The sequence below is a fragment of the Nannobrachium achirus genome (genome assembly GCF_963921795.1).
Source record: "Nannobrachium achirus genome assembly, chromosome: 11".
Classification (NCBI taxonomy): domain Eukaryota; kingdom Metazoa; phylum Chordata; class Actinopteri; order Myctophiformes; family Myctophidae; genus Nannobrachium; species Nannobrachium achirus.
The window spans coordinates 4,668,822-4,684,403 of record NC_137820.1 but is presented as its reverse complement, the minus strand read 5'-3'; the positions used below and the strand labels follow the sequence as shown (position 1 = coordinate 4,684,403).

At 42.4% G+C, this 15,582-nt stretch overlaps 1 protein-coding gene across 1 annotated transcript; it reads right to left on the bottom strand.

Annotated features, from left to right (window-relative positions):
* Positions 1-221: 221 nt before the first annotated feature.
* On the bottom strand, positions 222-5,399 carry lmo2 (LIM domain only 2 (rhombotin-like 1)). The gene is made up of 3 exons (XM_080737348.1): positions 5,300-5,399; positions 1,872-2,087; positions 222-814 (listed from the first exon to the last, which is right to left on the bottom strand). The coding sequence occupies exons 1-3, from the start codon at positions 5,338-5,340 to the stop codon at positions 589-591; spliced, it is 483 nt and encodes a 160-aa protein (XP_080593474.1). The 5' UTR covers positions 5,341-5,399; the 3' UTR covers positions 222-588.
* Between the last annotated feature and the right edge of the window lie 10,183 nt (positions 5,400-15,582).

The following is a 15,582-nucleotide window of genomic DNA, read 5'->3' as shown; positions in this document are numbered from 1 at the left end:
ATCATCGCCCTTGAGAGAAAATCCTGGTCCTGACGCAGTAGATTACAAACATCAGCCCAGTTTATCAGTCAATCCGGTGTAAATCAGGCAGTCATTATCTGCTACTTGTTTGTGTCCAGTGTAAGGGACATGCGCCTGCCGCCCGTCATTGTGTCAAATGAGATCAGATCCACCCTGGCCACAATATGACTTCCGGTTGGTTCTCGCCGAAGTGGCGGAAGTGCTGCGTTTATGTCATGTTCCACTGGGGAGACAGCGTTTTTTTTTCTTTCGGTGCCTTTTATAGATTTCGTTGTGTTTGTTATTTGTTTGCTGTGCCCGCGAGCACAACCGGAGAGGAGAAAAAGCGAGAGGGAGAACCGAAAACCTTTGCTGCGGGGAATAGATTTTCAGGAACCGCAATGTGATTGGTCGAAAAGACTTTCGGGGAAGCTCACTTCCGGGGAAGCTCACACGGCGGAAGTTGAACGGTCTCTGCCTGATATTGTCACCAGGCTTTTCTCTTCGCAGATGAGTAAGCCTGGCTACGCGAGGCTAGATCAGATCATGGTGTTGTTGTTGAGTTTGGTCCATTCGAAGATGTCCTGCTCAGATCATGGTGTTGTTGTTGAGTTTGGTCCATTCGAAGATGTCCTGTTCGCACACAATGTCTGAGTTGATGAGGAGGTATCGGTCGCCCACGCAGAAGTGCTTCTGGCAGGCGGCGCACTTGAAGCACTCCAGGTGGTACACCTTGTCCCGGACCCGCATGGTCATCTCGAAGGCCCGGATCCGCTTCTCGCAGGACGCACACAGCCCGTCCTGACCGAACAGCCTGGAGGAGGAGGAGAGTCGGTATGAATTAATTGATTGATTGATTGATTGATTATTTTATTAGACAAAAATGGAGAACAGTACAAGTATAGTTAATCTCAAATAAGTCCTTTTACAGTCTTTTTTACATTGGAAGTCCTTGGTATTCAATTCATGGACATAAAAAATAGCAAGCAAAGAAAACATTCAATAATATCGCAGTTATAAAAACACTATTTGTTGCATTTTATTGCATTTGTTGCCTTTTATTGCATTCCATATTTATTGCATCCCATATTCATCCATTTATATTATATTGTATATTCTGCATAGCAGTGATTCTCAACCTTTTTACACCAAGTACCACCAAAATATGTGTCTCTCCAACCATCATACCATCATAATAACTGAAAATACAGGTGCGTAGACCACATCATATTCAGCTATGCACAGTTAACACAGGAGGCCCAATTCATTCCTTGTATTCCGTTAGTTTTTGTTGCATTCCTAAGGCAATAATTTGATGGCGGGTCATCGGCCAGATTCTCAAGTCTTCTACTAATGTCTAGGTGGGCTATGTATGTTTGCTTTATATGGACATATCACAGTATGTCTTTATATGGACATAGCTTTATATACAGTATGTCTTTATATGGACATATCTTTATATACAGTATGTCTTTATATGGACATATCTTTATATACAGTATGTCTTTATATGGACATATCTTTATATACAGTATGTCTTTATATGGATATATCTTTATATACAGTATGTCTTTATATGGACATATCTTTATATACAGTATGTCTTTATATGGACATATCTTTATATACAGTATGTCTTTATATGGACATATCTTTATATGGACATGTCTTTATATGGACATATCTTTATATACAGTATGTCTTTATATGGACATATCTTTATATACAGTATGTCTTTATATGGATATATCTTTATATGGACATGTCTTTATATGGACATGTCTTTATATGGACATGTCTTTATATGGACATGTCTTTATATGGACATGTCTTTAAACATGTTTCCACATGGACACAGAGTTGGTCCGTACCTGAGGTAGTCCCTCCGGCAGAGCTTCCTCCCCAGCTTGTAGTACAGCCTGCGGCCCACCTCTCCCAGACGGCAGCCACACAGGTCACAGCTCAGACAGTCCTCGTGCCAGTACTGCTCGATGGCCTTGAGGAAGAACCTGTCCCCAATGCTCTGCTGGCAGCCGCCGCACGTCAGGAGAGACGGAGGCATCTGGAGGACCTCATCTACTGGCTCCCTGTATAGCAGAGGACAACATTACAACCATGTTTTAATGGAGGACTTCATCTACTGGCTCCCTGTATAGCAGAGGACAACATTACAACCATGTTTTAATGGAGGACTTCATCTACTGGCTCCCTGTATAGCAGAGGACAACATTACAACCATGTTTTAATGGAGGACTTCATCTACTGGCTCCCTGCAGAGAACAACCAGTTATAAGTTATACATCTGGAGGACTTCATCTACTGGCTCCCTGCAGAGAACAACCAGTTATAAGTTATACATCTGGAGGACTTCATCTACTGGCTCCCTGTATAGCAGAGGACAACATTAAAACCATGTTTTAATGGAGGACCTCATCTACCGGCTCCCTGTATAGCAGAGGATAACATTACAACCATGTTTTAATGGAGGACCTCATCTACTGGCTCCCTGTATAGAGATATGATATGATATGATATGATATGATATGATATGATATGATATGATATGATATGATATGATATAGTACTTTATTGTCAGTTCACACTGAAATGTGTCTTGCGACACAGCAGCCATGAATGCGACACATAACATATATACAAACATTTGACACAAGGGAACAAAAACAAGACAGGTTTACATACATAGGGATAATATAGACAAGAGCAATGTCCACTGCTAAGCCTACCTATGGCCAAACTCCTGATTAAGCCTTAAAGTCGACTGATGGACAAAGGACCTTTTTAGTCTGACCTTATTGTATTCTGGAACACCGTATCTCCTTCCTGAAGGCAGTATGCAACACATGGCTACTGTTAGAGGTAATATTTCTTGCCAACCTTAGAATGCTGTTATCATACGTAGTCGTATATAGCCTCTGAAGTGGTTGTCCAACTATCTTTGAACAAATGTTCAGTTGGCAGAAGTGAAAATCATAAGAAGAATCTGTCTATTAGCATCAAATGATCTTAAACGGTGAAGGAAGTAGATTCTTTGCTTTGTTTTCTTACACACAGATTCAATCTGATCTTTCCATGACAAAAGATGGTCTATTACTACTCCGAGGTATGTATACGAACATACCTGGTTTATCTGTTCACTATGAATAGTAATGGGAGATCTGTGTGTATCTGGTGGTGCAACAAAAACAATCTCTTCTGTCTTTTTTGTGTTAATGATGAGAGCGTTGTTATCACTCCATTCAACCACCTTATTCACTCTGAGAGGACAACCAATTACAGTATAAGTTATACATCTGCAGGACTTTATCTACTGCAGGGCTATAGGCATTCTATAGGCACGGTGCCAACATTGGCAAAGTGGAGGGTGGTCACTGGCACACTGGCAGAAAAGTGAGAGAGAGGATTTATATATATATATTTTTTAAACGTGTGTCGTCAATTAAATGAAATCACCTAATTTACAGCATATTACATCCTGCACATAATTCTACATACAATACATTACGGCAGTGTTTCTCAACCTTTTTTCTGCATGGGCAACACTTTTCATGTCCCAAGAATCCATGGGCACACCAACATAATACGGGGGTGTAAATATCGTCACTGTCGGGAAGAAACCTTGTACCTCCAAGTTTCAAATGTGTACGTTTCTTCACAAAGTAAAGCCCTGCTTCATCATGCAAGGCTGTCGCACAACAGTAGTGAAAACAGCCAGTCTACAAGCTTGTAGATCGGCTGGTTTCACTAGTTTAAATCATTTTTAAAATGATAAATACAATACTGGCTTTCAAGCAGTTTCAAGGGGCACACTTGACCCTTCTCAGGGGCACACCAAAGGTCCCCAGGCACAGTGGTTGAGGAACACTGCATTAAGGGCTCTATTTTGATTGTCTTAACTACCAGCTCTCATGGCTGTCCACTCCATACTGTCTCCGACCACCAAACTTTTAGCTGGAAAGGTCTGGTTCAACTACAAAATGACATCACTCGCATCTTCTGAAAAGCATTACCCGAATTAGAGTTCGGAGAGCTGCACGTCGGAAAGTCAGAAGTAGGCCTACCAGCTCTGTTATTTTGCCCACATCACAAATAGCTTTTTATCTGATATGGCCTGTATACTGTCCAAATAAACGTGATAGAGACCAGTGGTTCTTAAACTTTTTCATGTCAAGGACCCCCACATTGACACTTATTACCCTGCGGACCCCCAGTTGAAAAGATATGTCAGGGACCCCCATTAGAGAAGATTATGGCTCTAGCAGTGATTCTCATCCATTGTAATGTCAAGGACCCCAAGTTTGACATGCATTAGAGCTACGGACCCCCATTTAATGGTATTTATCTCTGAGACATCGATTTATATTGAGAAATGTATGTTAATTACAAATGGAACCAAATGGAAACGTTATATAGTCCATTTGGTTCCATTTGTAGGCCTACACTCTCTGAGTTTCATACCCATAAGGGTCCATTTGGTTGCTAACTATCATTTAGCAGGGGACCCCCTGGAACTCCCTCAAGGATGCCTGGGGGGTCCCCTGACCCCACTTTGAGAAACAATGATATAGACTACATTAGTATGACCAAACATGTGTTACAACACTTATAGACATAATATCCTCTAGAGGGCGCTATTACTCTATTTGGTACAGTGTAACTGTGCTGGCAAAACAAGTTACTTAAGAGCACTTTCACAACGGAAATTAATGATTGGGTTTCCCCTTGTTAGCCTACAGTAGTATGTACTAGGCCTATACCGTATAATATCCTAGTAGGCCTAATAGGGCCTACGAAAATAAGATTATAGATTGTTGTTTGTGTAAATAGGCCTATAGCCACATTCCACAATTGTTAAGGGCTGCATCTACTGCATCACTGTAGGCAAAAATAAACAGATAGGTCTACTAGCCTATAGCTTACACTTGGATGATTTCAACAAGTTACACAGCAGTTGTTTATAATTGACTATAGGCTAGTCCAGTCCAGGCCAGTGACAGTGGTTCTCATTATTAAAGTGCATTGCAGGGATCTGTGTGGGTCCTTTATTGGAGTCTAAACTGACCCATATACAAGTCTGTAACACTGACAGTGTAGGCCTACAAATGGAACCAAATGAACCCTAATGGGTCCATGTGGTTCCATTTGTACACTGTTAGAGTTAAGGGGAGACCCTGACATGTAAACGTTTGAGAAAGGGGCTGCATGTGATCAAAGTGTGTCCTTGAGTCTGATTATACATTTAATATAAATATAATATACAATAACATGAATAAGCACTCACTCGTTGGTGTCCATGGTCTTCCTCTCTATTGCTGAGGCCATTTCACAACCATAGGCGATCCAAGACGATCCAACAGAGTTTCCTCCCAGTCCAAAAAGAAATGACAATTTAGGCTACTACTGAGCGTGTGCGTGCGTCCGTGCACGTGTAACGGTCTCTCTCTCTCTCTCTCTCTCTCTCTCTCTCTCTCTCTCTCTCTCTCTCTCTCTCTGCACCTGCAGACAGTGTGTGTGTGTGTGTGTGTGATGCTGCAGCCTCTAAATAATAACGATCATTTCAGATCAGAAGCGAAGCCGAGTCGACAGACACAATAAGAATAACCACGTCACGTCAAAAAAGGAAAAATAAAAATAAAAATAAGAAATGAATAAAATACAAAATAAAAACTATTCCATTTCGATCCGATCCGTTACAAAACGCTGAAGGCGGTTATGTCGATATAATTATTGCCAATCTGGTTTTCTGAGGCGATGATGATATTAATAATCCGCGATGACATTCATTATCCTCCATGTCTGTCACTGTAGACTGCAGTGTTGGATAGGATAGCACCGCTCCTAGCCTATAAAATAGATCTGTCCAGAGTCAGTGTAAATGTGTGTGAAGCAAGCCTTTATATAGCCATGGTCAGTTCTGACTCTCTCTCTCTCTCTCTCTCTCTCTCTCTCTCTCTCTGTGTGTGTGTGTGTGTGTGTGTGTGTGTGTGTGTGTGTGTGTGTGTGTGTGTGTGTGTGTGTGTGTGTGTGTGTGTGTGTGTGCGTGCGTGCGTGTCATTGTGTGCACATGGCTTCCTGTCTGCTGGGTTCCTGCATCACGACTGCTTGACAATGAGGGGAAACGGCTCTTAAAGTGACAGATAGAGAGACTAGCTGCAGCTGGATGGCTGGCTGCGCGCACGCACACACACACACACACACACACACACACACACACACACACACACACACACACACACACACACACACACACACACACACACACACACACACACACACACACACACACACACACACACACACGCATGGATGGAGATTGGCTGCTTGTCGTCGTGACTGTCTGGAGTCGTTTTGCCACATTGATCCTTGAGCAACAAGATAAAGATAATGAAAGCTACTCTATAGGTAATCATTGCAACCTACTATAATGCAGTGGTTCTCAGCCTGTGGGTCAGGAGGGACCCCCAGCCCCCAGGGGGTCCCCAAATAATTTTTGGGGGGATCCCCAGATGATTCACTTTTTTTCTTCTTTTTATATATTTATACTTTATTGAGTCAAGAACATGTAACATTCCCTTTAAATGCCTTTTCATTTCATTTCATTTTACATACATATCTCCAGATGATTAACTTAATTTGCAACATTGTTTTCTCACTCAACAGAAAACAAACCAACATAATATTTAAAGCACAGCTTTTACAACAAGGGTTCATATTTTAGATAGGCATTAGAGAAAAGAAAAGATGAGTGTTAAAATGTTTTTATTTACTTCTGATTTTAACGATTTTGATTTGCATGTGTATAGCCCCCACAGTTAGTACCAGCCATGAACCAGCGACAAGAGCCCTGGTAATCAGGCACAAGCACAGCCCTATTAGCACGACTGGTTGTACGTTGGACTGGCAAGTGGGAGTCCCGGGTTCAATTCCTGCTTCTGCGTCTCACTACACATGCATGCCCCCAGGTTGGGGGCATGCACTAGACACTTTTTAGACACAATAAGCCCATTCCCAAGATGCAATTCACAATCTTCCATGGGCAGATGTGACTTATGGGGGCTGGTGTAAATTGTAACAAAGACATTGCCGGCTTGTTGTGTCTAAAAAGACATATCTTAGCCACTTGTACCCATGCCCCCACCCACTGAAATCAAAATACTAAAATCGCTAAAACAATAGAATGAAGTAAATGAAAATATTTTAACACTTTTCCGTGTTAGGCCTATACAAAATGTAATGCCTCAACTCAGTGCTCGTCAGGGTGAGAGGCGAGGGGGTCCCCAGTTCAAATATGATTATTTTGGGGGTCGCAGCCTCAAAAGGCTGAGGACCACTGCTATAATGCAACTTACTAGATGATCATAATAAACAACATTCATCATTGTGAAACGAGATAAAGATGATGCAACCTACTCTAGTGGTGAAATAAGTATAGGCATATCAGATCTTTTACTAAAGGTGCTGTCTTAGTTTAAGAGATTATTCTTATTTAAACCCAAAGATTATTTGTTAAACGAGTTAAAGCTATATTCTGATAGTGTTTGTTTAGAACAGGGGTCTCCCTGTCTCTTTAGTTATTAGTTAACTGAAAGAAAGAAAGAAAGAAAGAAAGAAAGAAAGAAAGAAAGAAAGAAAGAAAGAAAGAAAGAAAGAAAGAAAGAATCAATCTAGGTGGGTTGCCAATTTCAACAATCAGGAGAGAGTAATTTCAACAATCTTTCTCCTGGTTGGATAAAATTGGTTTCCAGATTAGAATTTTAGTTTTGTTTATAAAGAGCTGGTTGATTTGAATGGCTTTGTGCTTCTGGGCATTTTAACTCACCATGTATTAGTTTTGCATTAAATAATCTAATCTAAAGTAACTAGTAAGTAAAATACTGTCCATATTTCCCTATGACATGTGGTGGAGTAGAAGTAGGCTGCAATGAAGGATGAAATGGAAATACTCAAGTAAAATATATGAGTGCCTTTAAATTGCACTCAAGTCAATGCATTGACTTGAGTGCAATTACATCCCTCTTCTATTCTTTTATATGGATTGATAAGGGATGTAAACACAGTCGGCCTGACAATGGCCAAAATGATTATTTTATCATTATTTTACGCTTTTTGAGGTAATTTTTTAATAGAAACACATATATGAAGCTTAATCTTTTTTATAAAATATTTTCGAAATATTATTTGTATTTCCAAGCTCTCATGAAAGCTTTTCTGTGTCATTTGAACTTTTTGTGTTTTTTTGCCCCCCCATTTCTTTTTTAATTAAAGCCCTACTTGATCATTCTATAGCATCACACAAAAGCATCAAAAGTAACAGATGCACAAGAATTTAAACACGACACCATAAGCAACACCTTTTTTTGTACCTTGTAGATCTGCTACTTTTGCTATTCGTGACATTACGATGTTTATCCACCCGACAGAGGTGGACGATGATATGAGTTGGAATCAGGGACGTGCTGGCCATTGGGAAAAGCGGGACAACTCCCGAACGGCCGGTTCATTCCCGCCCGGTCCAGGCCGGCCATTAGGAACTTTTTTTTTTTTCGCAAAGCAAAGCCCTGCTTCATCATATAAGGCCGTCGCACAAAAGTAGTGAAAACAGCAGATCTATAAGCACACAACGCCTGGCGGTGCGAGGCGTTGTGTGCTTGTAGATCGGCTGTTTTCACTAGTTTAAATCATTTTTTAAATGATAAATACAAAACTAAACGGTTTTAGATCGGCTGTTTTCACTATAGTTTAAATCATTTTTAAAATGATAAATACAAAACGAAACGGTTTTGGACATACAAGGTTTCCACGGTTCCACCCGACAACGACGAAATATAACTCATGTAATTGGCCCACTGGCTTGTCACTTTGTCACAAATCTTTGAGTAGCAGCAGCGCTATAGAGAGAGAGATTTCGCGCAATGAGGACCTCTCCAATTCTTTTTCCCGGGCTGAATCAGGGGCCCAGCATGTCCCTGGTTGGAATGTTATTTTCATTCTATCCTCGATACAGGGAGGGATGCAGACAGACAGACAGACAGACAGACAGACAGACAGACAGACAGACAGACAGACAGACAGCAGTTGGACTGGACAGCGGAGATAAGGCAGCTGGTTGTTCTGCCAGATGAACGTTAAGGACCTCTAGACCAGTATGTGAGGCTGAACACATGCAGCCTGTGGTTCTAGACTGAGGGTTGTAGGGTCACATGGCTGCATCCCAAAGCCCATGAGCAAGGTAAGCAAAGTGTGTACGCACACTAAAGCTGAGCAACATGACTGGGGGGGTCACCAACGTGTCCGTACAAACACACACACACACACACACACACACACACACACACACACACACCACACACACACACACACACACACACACACACACACACACACACACGCACGCACACACACACACACACACACACACACACACACACACAAAATGTGTCTGTGGCGAGATCCAAGTCCAACCATGCCTGTGGAAATAACATTTATATTAGCATAGGAACATTGTAATGTTCTAATTTTGTGCATGTAATGTGTGATACAAGCAATGACTGATGAGATCCTATTATTATCCAGGTTTTCTTCAGAATAGGTATGGACACTGATTTAACTAGAACTGCGCTCTGTCGAGGTGCTAACTTGCGTCTCGTGCACAAGTAGGTCATGTATGGCCTACTTGTGCGCCAGCAGAGAGCGCTATGAGGTGCGCTCACCACTGACATCACCAGGAATGCTGGTCCCTCATTGGCTGTTAATGATGACGTTGCCACAAATGCTGGTCCCTGATTGGGCTACGGGCTTAAACAAAGGAGGACAGCGACATACCCAGCTGATCGCAGTACTTGCGCGCTCTGCTTGTACAAGAACTGAGTGTCGAATACTATTGTTTTAGAATGTGTCGCACATTATGCCAACGTGCTACTAGGGATGGATTGTGGAGATTTAATTTATCGTGATATCGTCATCCGTCATGCCCTGGGATCAATTCGCTTTTTTTTGTCCAGCTGCATAGCTGGTAGCATTTAAACCCTTCTATTGGTAAAAGGTACTTATAATATACATACTTGATACAATCTCTTTTTCACTCTCTATCAAATGTATTTGCCCAAAAATAGCCGATCTACAAGCTCACAACGCGTCACAATGCGACACGTTGTGAACTTGTAGATCAGCTATTTTTTGGCACATGTTCTTCCCCAGGATAATGGATCTTGATTATCGTCGCGATAATATCGTAAACCGTGATTTATTTTGTCACAATAATCGTGATATGAAAACGTCATATCGTCCCATACCTACGTGCTACACATTATATAACAGTCCACTAGGCCTATATTTAGGCCTATAGGTCACCGGCCGCTCATATTGTAATTCTAAGTACAATACAAACTTTATTTGTTTCTCATACGACTGACACAACAGTGCTTATTTCAACCATGTGTGTTTTATCTCTGAACCATTATAACGCTGTGCATTTTGCTTTGTATTTCAGATCGTTGCAACAATGTGTCACCCATGGAGAAAAATAAATCCACAAACATCAAGTATGATGGTGTCACAGTGAAAATAGCAGATCCCCAAATTCACAATGCGTTGCTTTGAAACTTGCTTGGCTATTATAGCTTTGCAATTTTTTAAACGTATGGTGTGTATTTTGAACATGTCTGACAATAATGACATGCATTGGGATGCCATGCAGGTTCAGGGTGAAAGTAGTAAAACAAAAGAAAAACAGTTGTGTGACATCATTACGACACATCAAGTGGAACCTCACAGGAAGTGAAGCTGTCCGCTACTTCCTGTGGAGCTGGCAGAGGATGTGCAGCGAGGGGAGGGGGGGGGGCACCCTTCCTACCCCCATCCCCCACCCCGGGGTGGCACCCATGTCAGGCTGACTCCAGATGGCTCAGGGTGATAGGACTAACGAGAGCTAAGGCTGTGGTTTCACAAACTCTTTCAGATCCAGACCCCGAAAGATACATTTGGTGTGTCCCCACCCCCTGGAACCAAACTAACCAGTAAGACTCCCTAATCAGGACATAAGCGACCGTCAGGTCGCATACAGAAACTTTGGAAGGCAATGGTAGCCAATCAGGAGGGAATATGGGAAATGGGCCCTAAATGATTTTAGGGCAAAATCTGTAGGAGCAGTGTCCAAAGATTTGTCTTGCAAGAATCGGCCTCATGGTGGCGCTAGAAGAGGGCCATGAGAGAAATGAAGGGTGGGGTTGTGGTTTGCCAGCCAAGGAGTGTGTGTGCAAAGTTTGGCATGGATAGGGGCAACAGTGACGGAGATATGAGTAGGGGAAAAGTGTGACGTGACGTGACTGACAGACAGACAGCCGGTGGATAGTAACTGTGACCTGACGGTCACAATAAAGATACATTTGGTGTGTGTCCCCACCCTGGACCCAAACTTATTACAAAACCATAGCACTTGCCTACCCTCATTGACCATACATGTAATTTGGATAGCATTTTTTAATTTAATATTTTTTTTTATACTGAATAGGTGCGTTGTCTATGTTTTTTCTTGGATTACTATTTCTACGCATTTATGTATTCGTGTTGACGTATTGATATATTACCACAACGTGCTTGTAGATCAGCTGTTTTCTCTAGTTTTGTGCAACAGTCTTGTATGATGAAGCAGGGCTTTGCTTTACCAAAGAAATTTGAAACTTGGAGACACAAGGTTTCTGCCCGACAGTGACGATATTCTAGTGATTATGTTGTGAGGAAAACGTTGAGATAATAGCCATTTTGGTTAGAAGTGACTGAAAATAACTTTCTCAACTTTAAAATGATACTAAATATTTTTTCAAGTGTCCAAATAAATTCCAAATATTATCAAATGATCTCGCAGCACCCCTGGACTGCCGTCGCGGCACCCCAGGGTGCCCCGTCACCCCGTCACCCCAGGGTGCCCCGTCGCCCACTTTGAAAACCCCTGCTCTAGAGCATTATCACTTACGTTCATCTTTATTCTTGTGTGAAGTGGAATTTGGAGAGCAAAGGGTTAAAATGACCTTTTTGGGGAAATGGAGTCACTCACGGTCAGCTTCCTGTTTGGTACGAAGGGCACACGGAACAAAACCCACAGGCCTCGTTTAAATGGACCCGGAAGGGTCCGTTTGGACACTCTCAGGGTTAAAAGGAAGCCTGTGGGTTTTAGTGTGTATCATTATGGAGAGTTGAGGGCTGTCTGGAAAATGAGAGTCAGGTCAAAACAAACGTCTTACTCAAATAGTCCTGCTGTCTGACTAAGTTTGAGAACCACTGATATAGCAATAGCAACATAAGTTTTTCAGAAAACTGTTATGATTTAGAACTGGGTTCTTCAACATTTTCAGGCCAGGGACCCCCAAACTGATGGGGCGAGATGGAGCAGGGAAGCAGGCAGGCAGGCAGGCAGGCAGGCAGGCAGACAGACAGACAGACAGACAGACAGACAGACAGACAGACAGGGAAGCAGGCAGGCAGGCAGGCAGGCAGGCAGGCAGGCAGACAGACAGACAGACAGACAGACAGACAGACAGGGAAGCAGGCGGACGGACGGACGGACGGACGGACGGACGGACGGACGGACGGACGGACGGACGGACGGACGGACGGACGGACGGACGGACGGACGGACGGACGGACGGACAGACAGACAGACAGACAGACAGACAGACAGACAGACAGACAGACAGACAGACAGACAGACAGACAGACAGACAGACAGACAGACAGGCAGGCAGGCAGGCAGGCAGGCAGGCAGGCAGGCAGGCAGGCAGGCAGACAGACAGACAGACAGACAGACAGACAGGGAAGCAGGCAGGCAGAGAGGCTGGAGGAAATGACTCAGTGTTTTAGAGAGGAGCTTGTGTCACCCGTGGGATCCATTCCATAATCAGTATTATCACAGTAAAGAAAACACTCTCTCAATGGAGCAGCAATCAAAGAGCAGTGCAGCCATGTTAACTGCTTCCTGGATTTGAACACAAACCCTGAGTGAGAGAAGGCTGCTCCCACATTCCTTCATTCACAGCTTATTGAGTTGGTTTGGCCCCTTTTCAGATGCTGATGCAACCTTCAAGTTCAAAGGTGAAGTTCTCATGAAAGTGTGGAAGAATTCCATACAGATTCCTAAGTACCGCGGCTATTCTTCCCAACTTACTATAGTATTCCAAACATTAAACAAAAGGCATCTCTTACTACAGTGCTGTGTGTGTGTGTGTGTGTGTGTGTGTGTGTGTGTGTGTGTGTGTGTGTGTGTGTGTGTGTGTGTGTGTGTGTGTGTGTGTGTGTGTGGTATGGTATGTCTCAGAGCTTAGGTTAGTAGCACAATGAGAAAACTGGAGTAAAGTAGTGGCTAAAATCATAATAAAATCACACCTAGTGTGAAGTGAGTGGTGCTATTTGTGTTCATTTCATTGACCGTCTGTGACTCTGGGTGTAGGCTACAACAAACTTTTAGCGCTTTGTGCCAAGATGTAGGCCAGATGTAGGCCACGCTTCAGAGCCTGGACAAAGCAAGATGTTGGCGCAACACTCAAAAATAGAGATCACGAGAAAGATTATAGACCCGGGGTCTTCAACATTTTCAGGCCAAGGACCCCTTAGCTGAGAGAGAGATGAAGCAGGGACCCCCACAACCTGTTCATAGAGTCCATATAGTTTCATTGTTTGACAGCACAATCATCAGTGTATTTTGGATTCATGTCAATTTCAGATATTTAACCACTTGAACTGTCAATACTTAATTAACTTGAACTTTGGACTCTGTACTTAGTCTGCTCTTTTTCCCCTCTACACCAAACCTCTTTGCCAAAAATAGCCAATCTACAAGCTCACAACGCCTCGCAGTGCGAGGCATTGTGAGCTTGTAGATCTGCTATTTTTGGCTAAAGTTCTTGGAATATAGACGCTAGGGTTCAAGTGGTTGATATAAAAAAAAGATGCTATCAAAAAACATTTTTATAACACACAAAGATTTGGAGGACCCCCTGTAGTAACTCTGTGTCTGTGGACCCCCTAGGGCCCCCTGTTGAAGACCCCTGTATAGACAGTAAAAACACTTGTTGCTGAGCATCCCTGCCTTGTTTATGTCAAATATTTAGTACATTACTGCCACCTGCTGTTAGAAACAGACAACTCCTAGTCTAGCTTGAAGGGGAAGTTCAGCCACTTCTAGTCTGTGACAGTAAAATTAACTAAACTTACAGTATATTTCAGCAGGAAGAGCAGCAAAATGAACACATTAATGATAAGATTAAGACCTGGAGATCTACAAGCTCACAATGTGTCACATGTAGATCTGCTATTTTCAAAAGGTTTGATACATGTGATGTATTCTATAATGAGTATAGGCCTTTGGGTTTTTAAAGTAGCCTAAATTTTTATGACAATACTTGTGTACTTAAATTTGACTCCAGAAGGCCTATATTTAGACATTGTTAACAGGTTACATGTCTGTCAAATGTGACTGGTTGTCCTTTAAAGGACAATTTATTTTTTTCCCCTGATATAGGCCGATTCTACTAATGTCTTCTAAATCCTCACAGTTTTCTGGAGGAAAATAAATAAAATAATAAAATAAAATAATAATAATAACAAAATACAAAATAAATAAATGCATAGGCCTACATACATAAATATGTTGCTATAACAGTGTCATGTCAAACTTTGTCATGTCAAGGACCCCCAAAATGATATGCATGTGGCCGCGGACCCCCCATCTCAAAAATAGTTTGCTCCAGGGACCCCCAGAAGCAAAGATTTGAGTTTAAAATGTTCACTATGAATTTGGGTCTTGCCTCAAGCAAAAAACGCAGGAGATGTGGTCAAAATGTGGTTTTGCGTTGCGTGCACTGCAGCCCTGTACTACCGTAGTACGGCGGTGTTGCGTGCCAAAAAGGACAGATCTACAAGGCATCGACGCGTCGCATCGGGTCGCATCCCTATGGTCGCATCACGACGCATTGTGAGCATGGGGGTTGTGAGCTTGTAGATCTGCGACAGCCTCGCGCGATGATGACACGCAGAAAAAATGTAGTTCTCTTGTTGCCTAGCAAAGCGATCCTTGGTAATCAATGCTAATGATTTAGCAGATTTCGCGGCCGCGGACCGTACACGATTGTGCCGGTTCGCAAAAATTACATATAACACGTTTATTTTGCGGTTGGGACACGTAACTCACTAAATCGAATTGTATTTGTCATTGATCGACTCAAATCATGATTAAAAGTTATGAAAACAACATTTTAAATAATAATTTAGTATTTTGTTTACACCATTTTAGACAGGCCATATCCGGGAACAGCTGAAAAGGTAGCCCTGAAACATGACGGTTGCGTCATGGATGCGGTTGAACCTGCCGTTGAGCAGTTTAAACGATTTGCCACGTACATCTACACAAACGTCCACATTTACAAAATAAAGTGCTTAATGAAGGCTTAAGGATGTTGCAATATGGTACGCTTAAACAGAATTACCCGTATCTTCCGTATTGTTTAATAAAACACACTTTAAGTCGATTGGTCATCATTTTCAACAACTCGACCCCAGCGGTTGGAGAGGTGT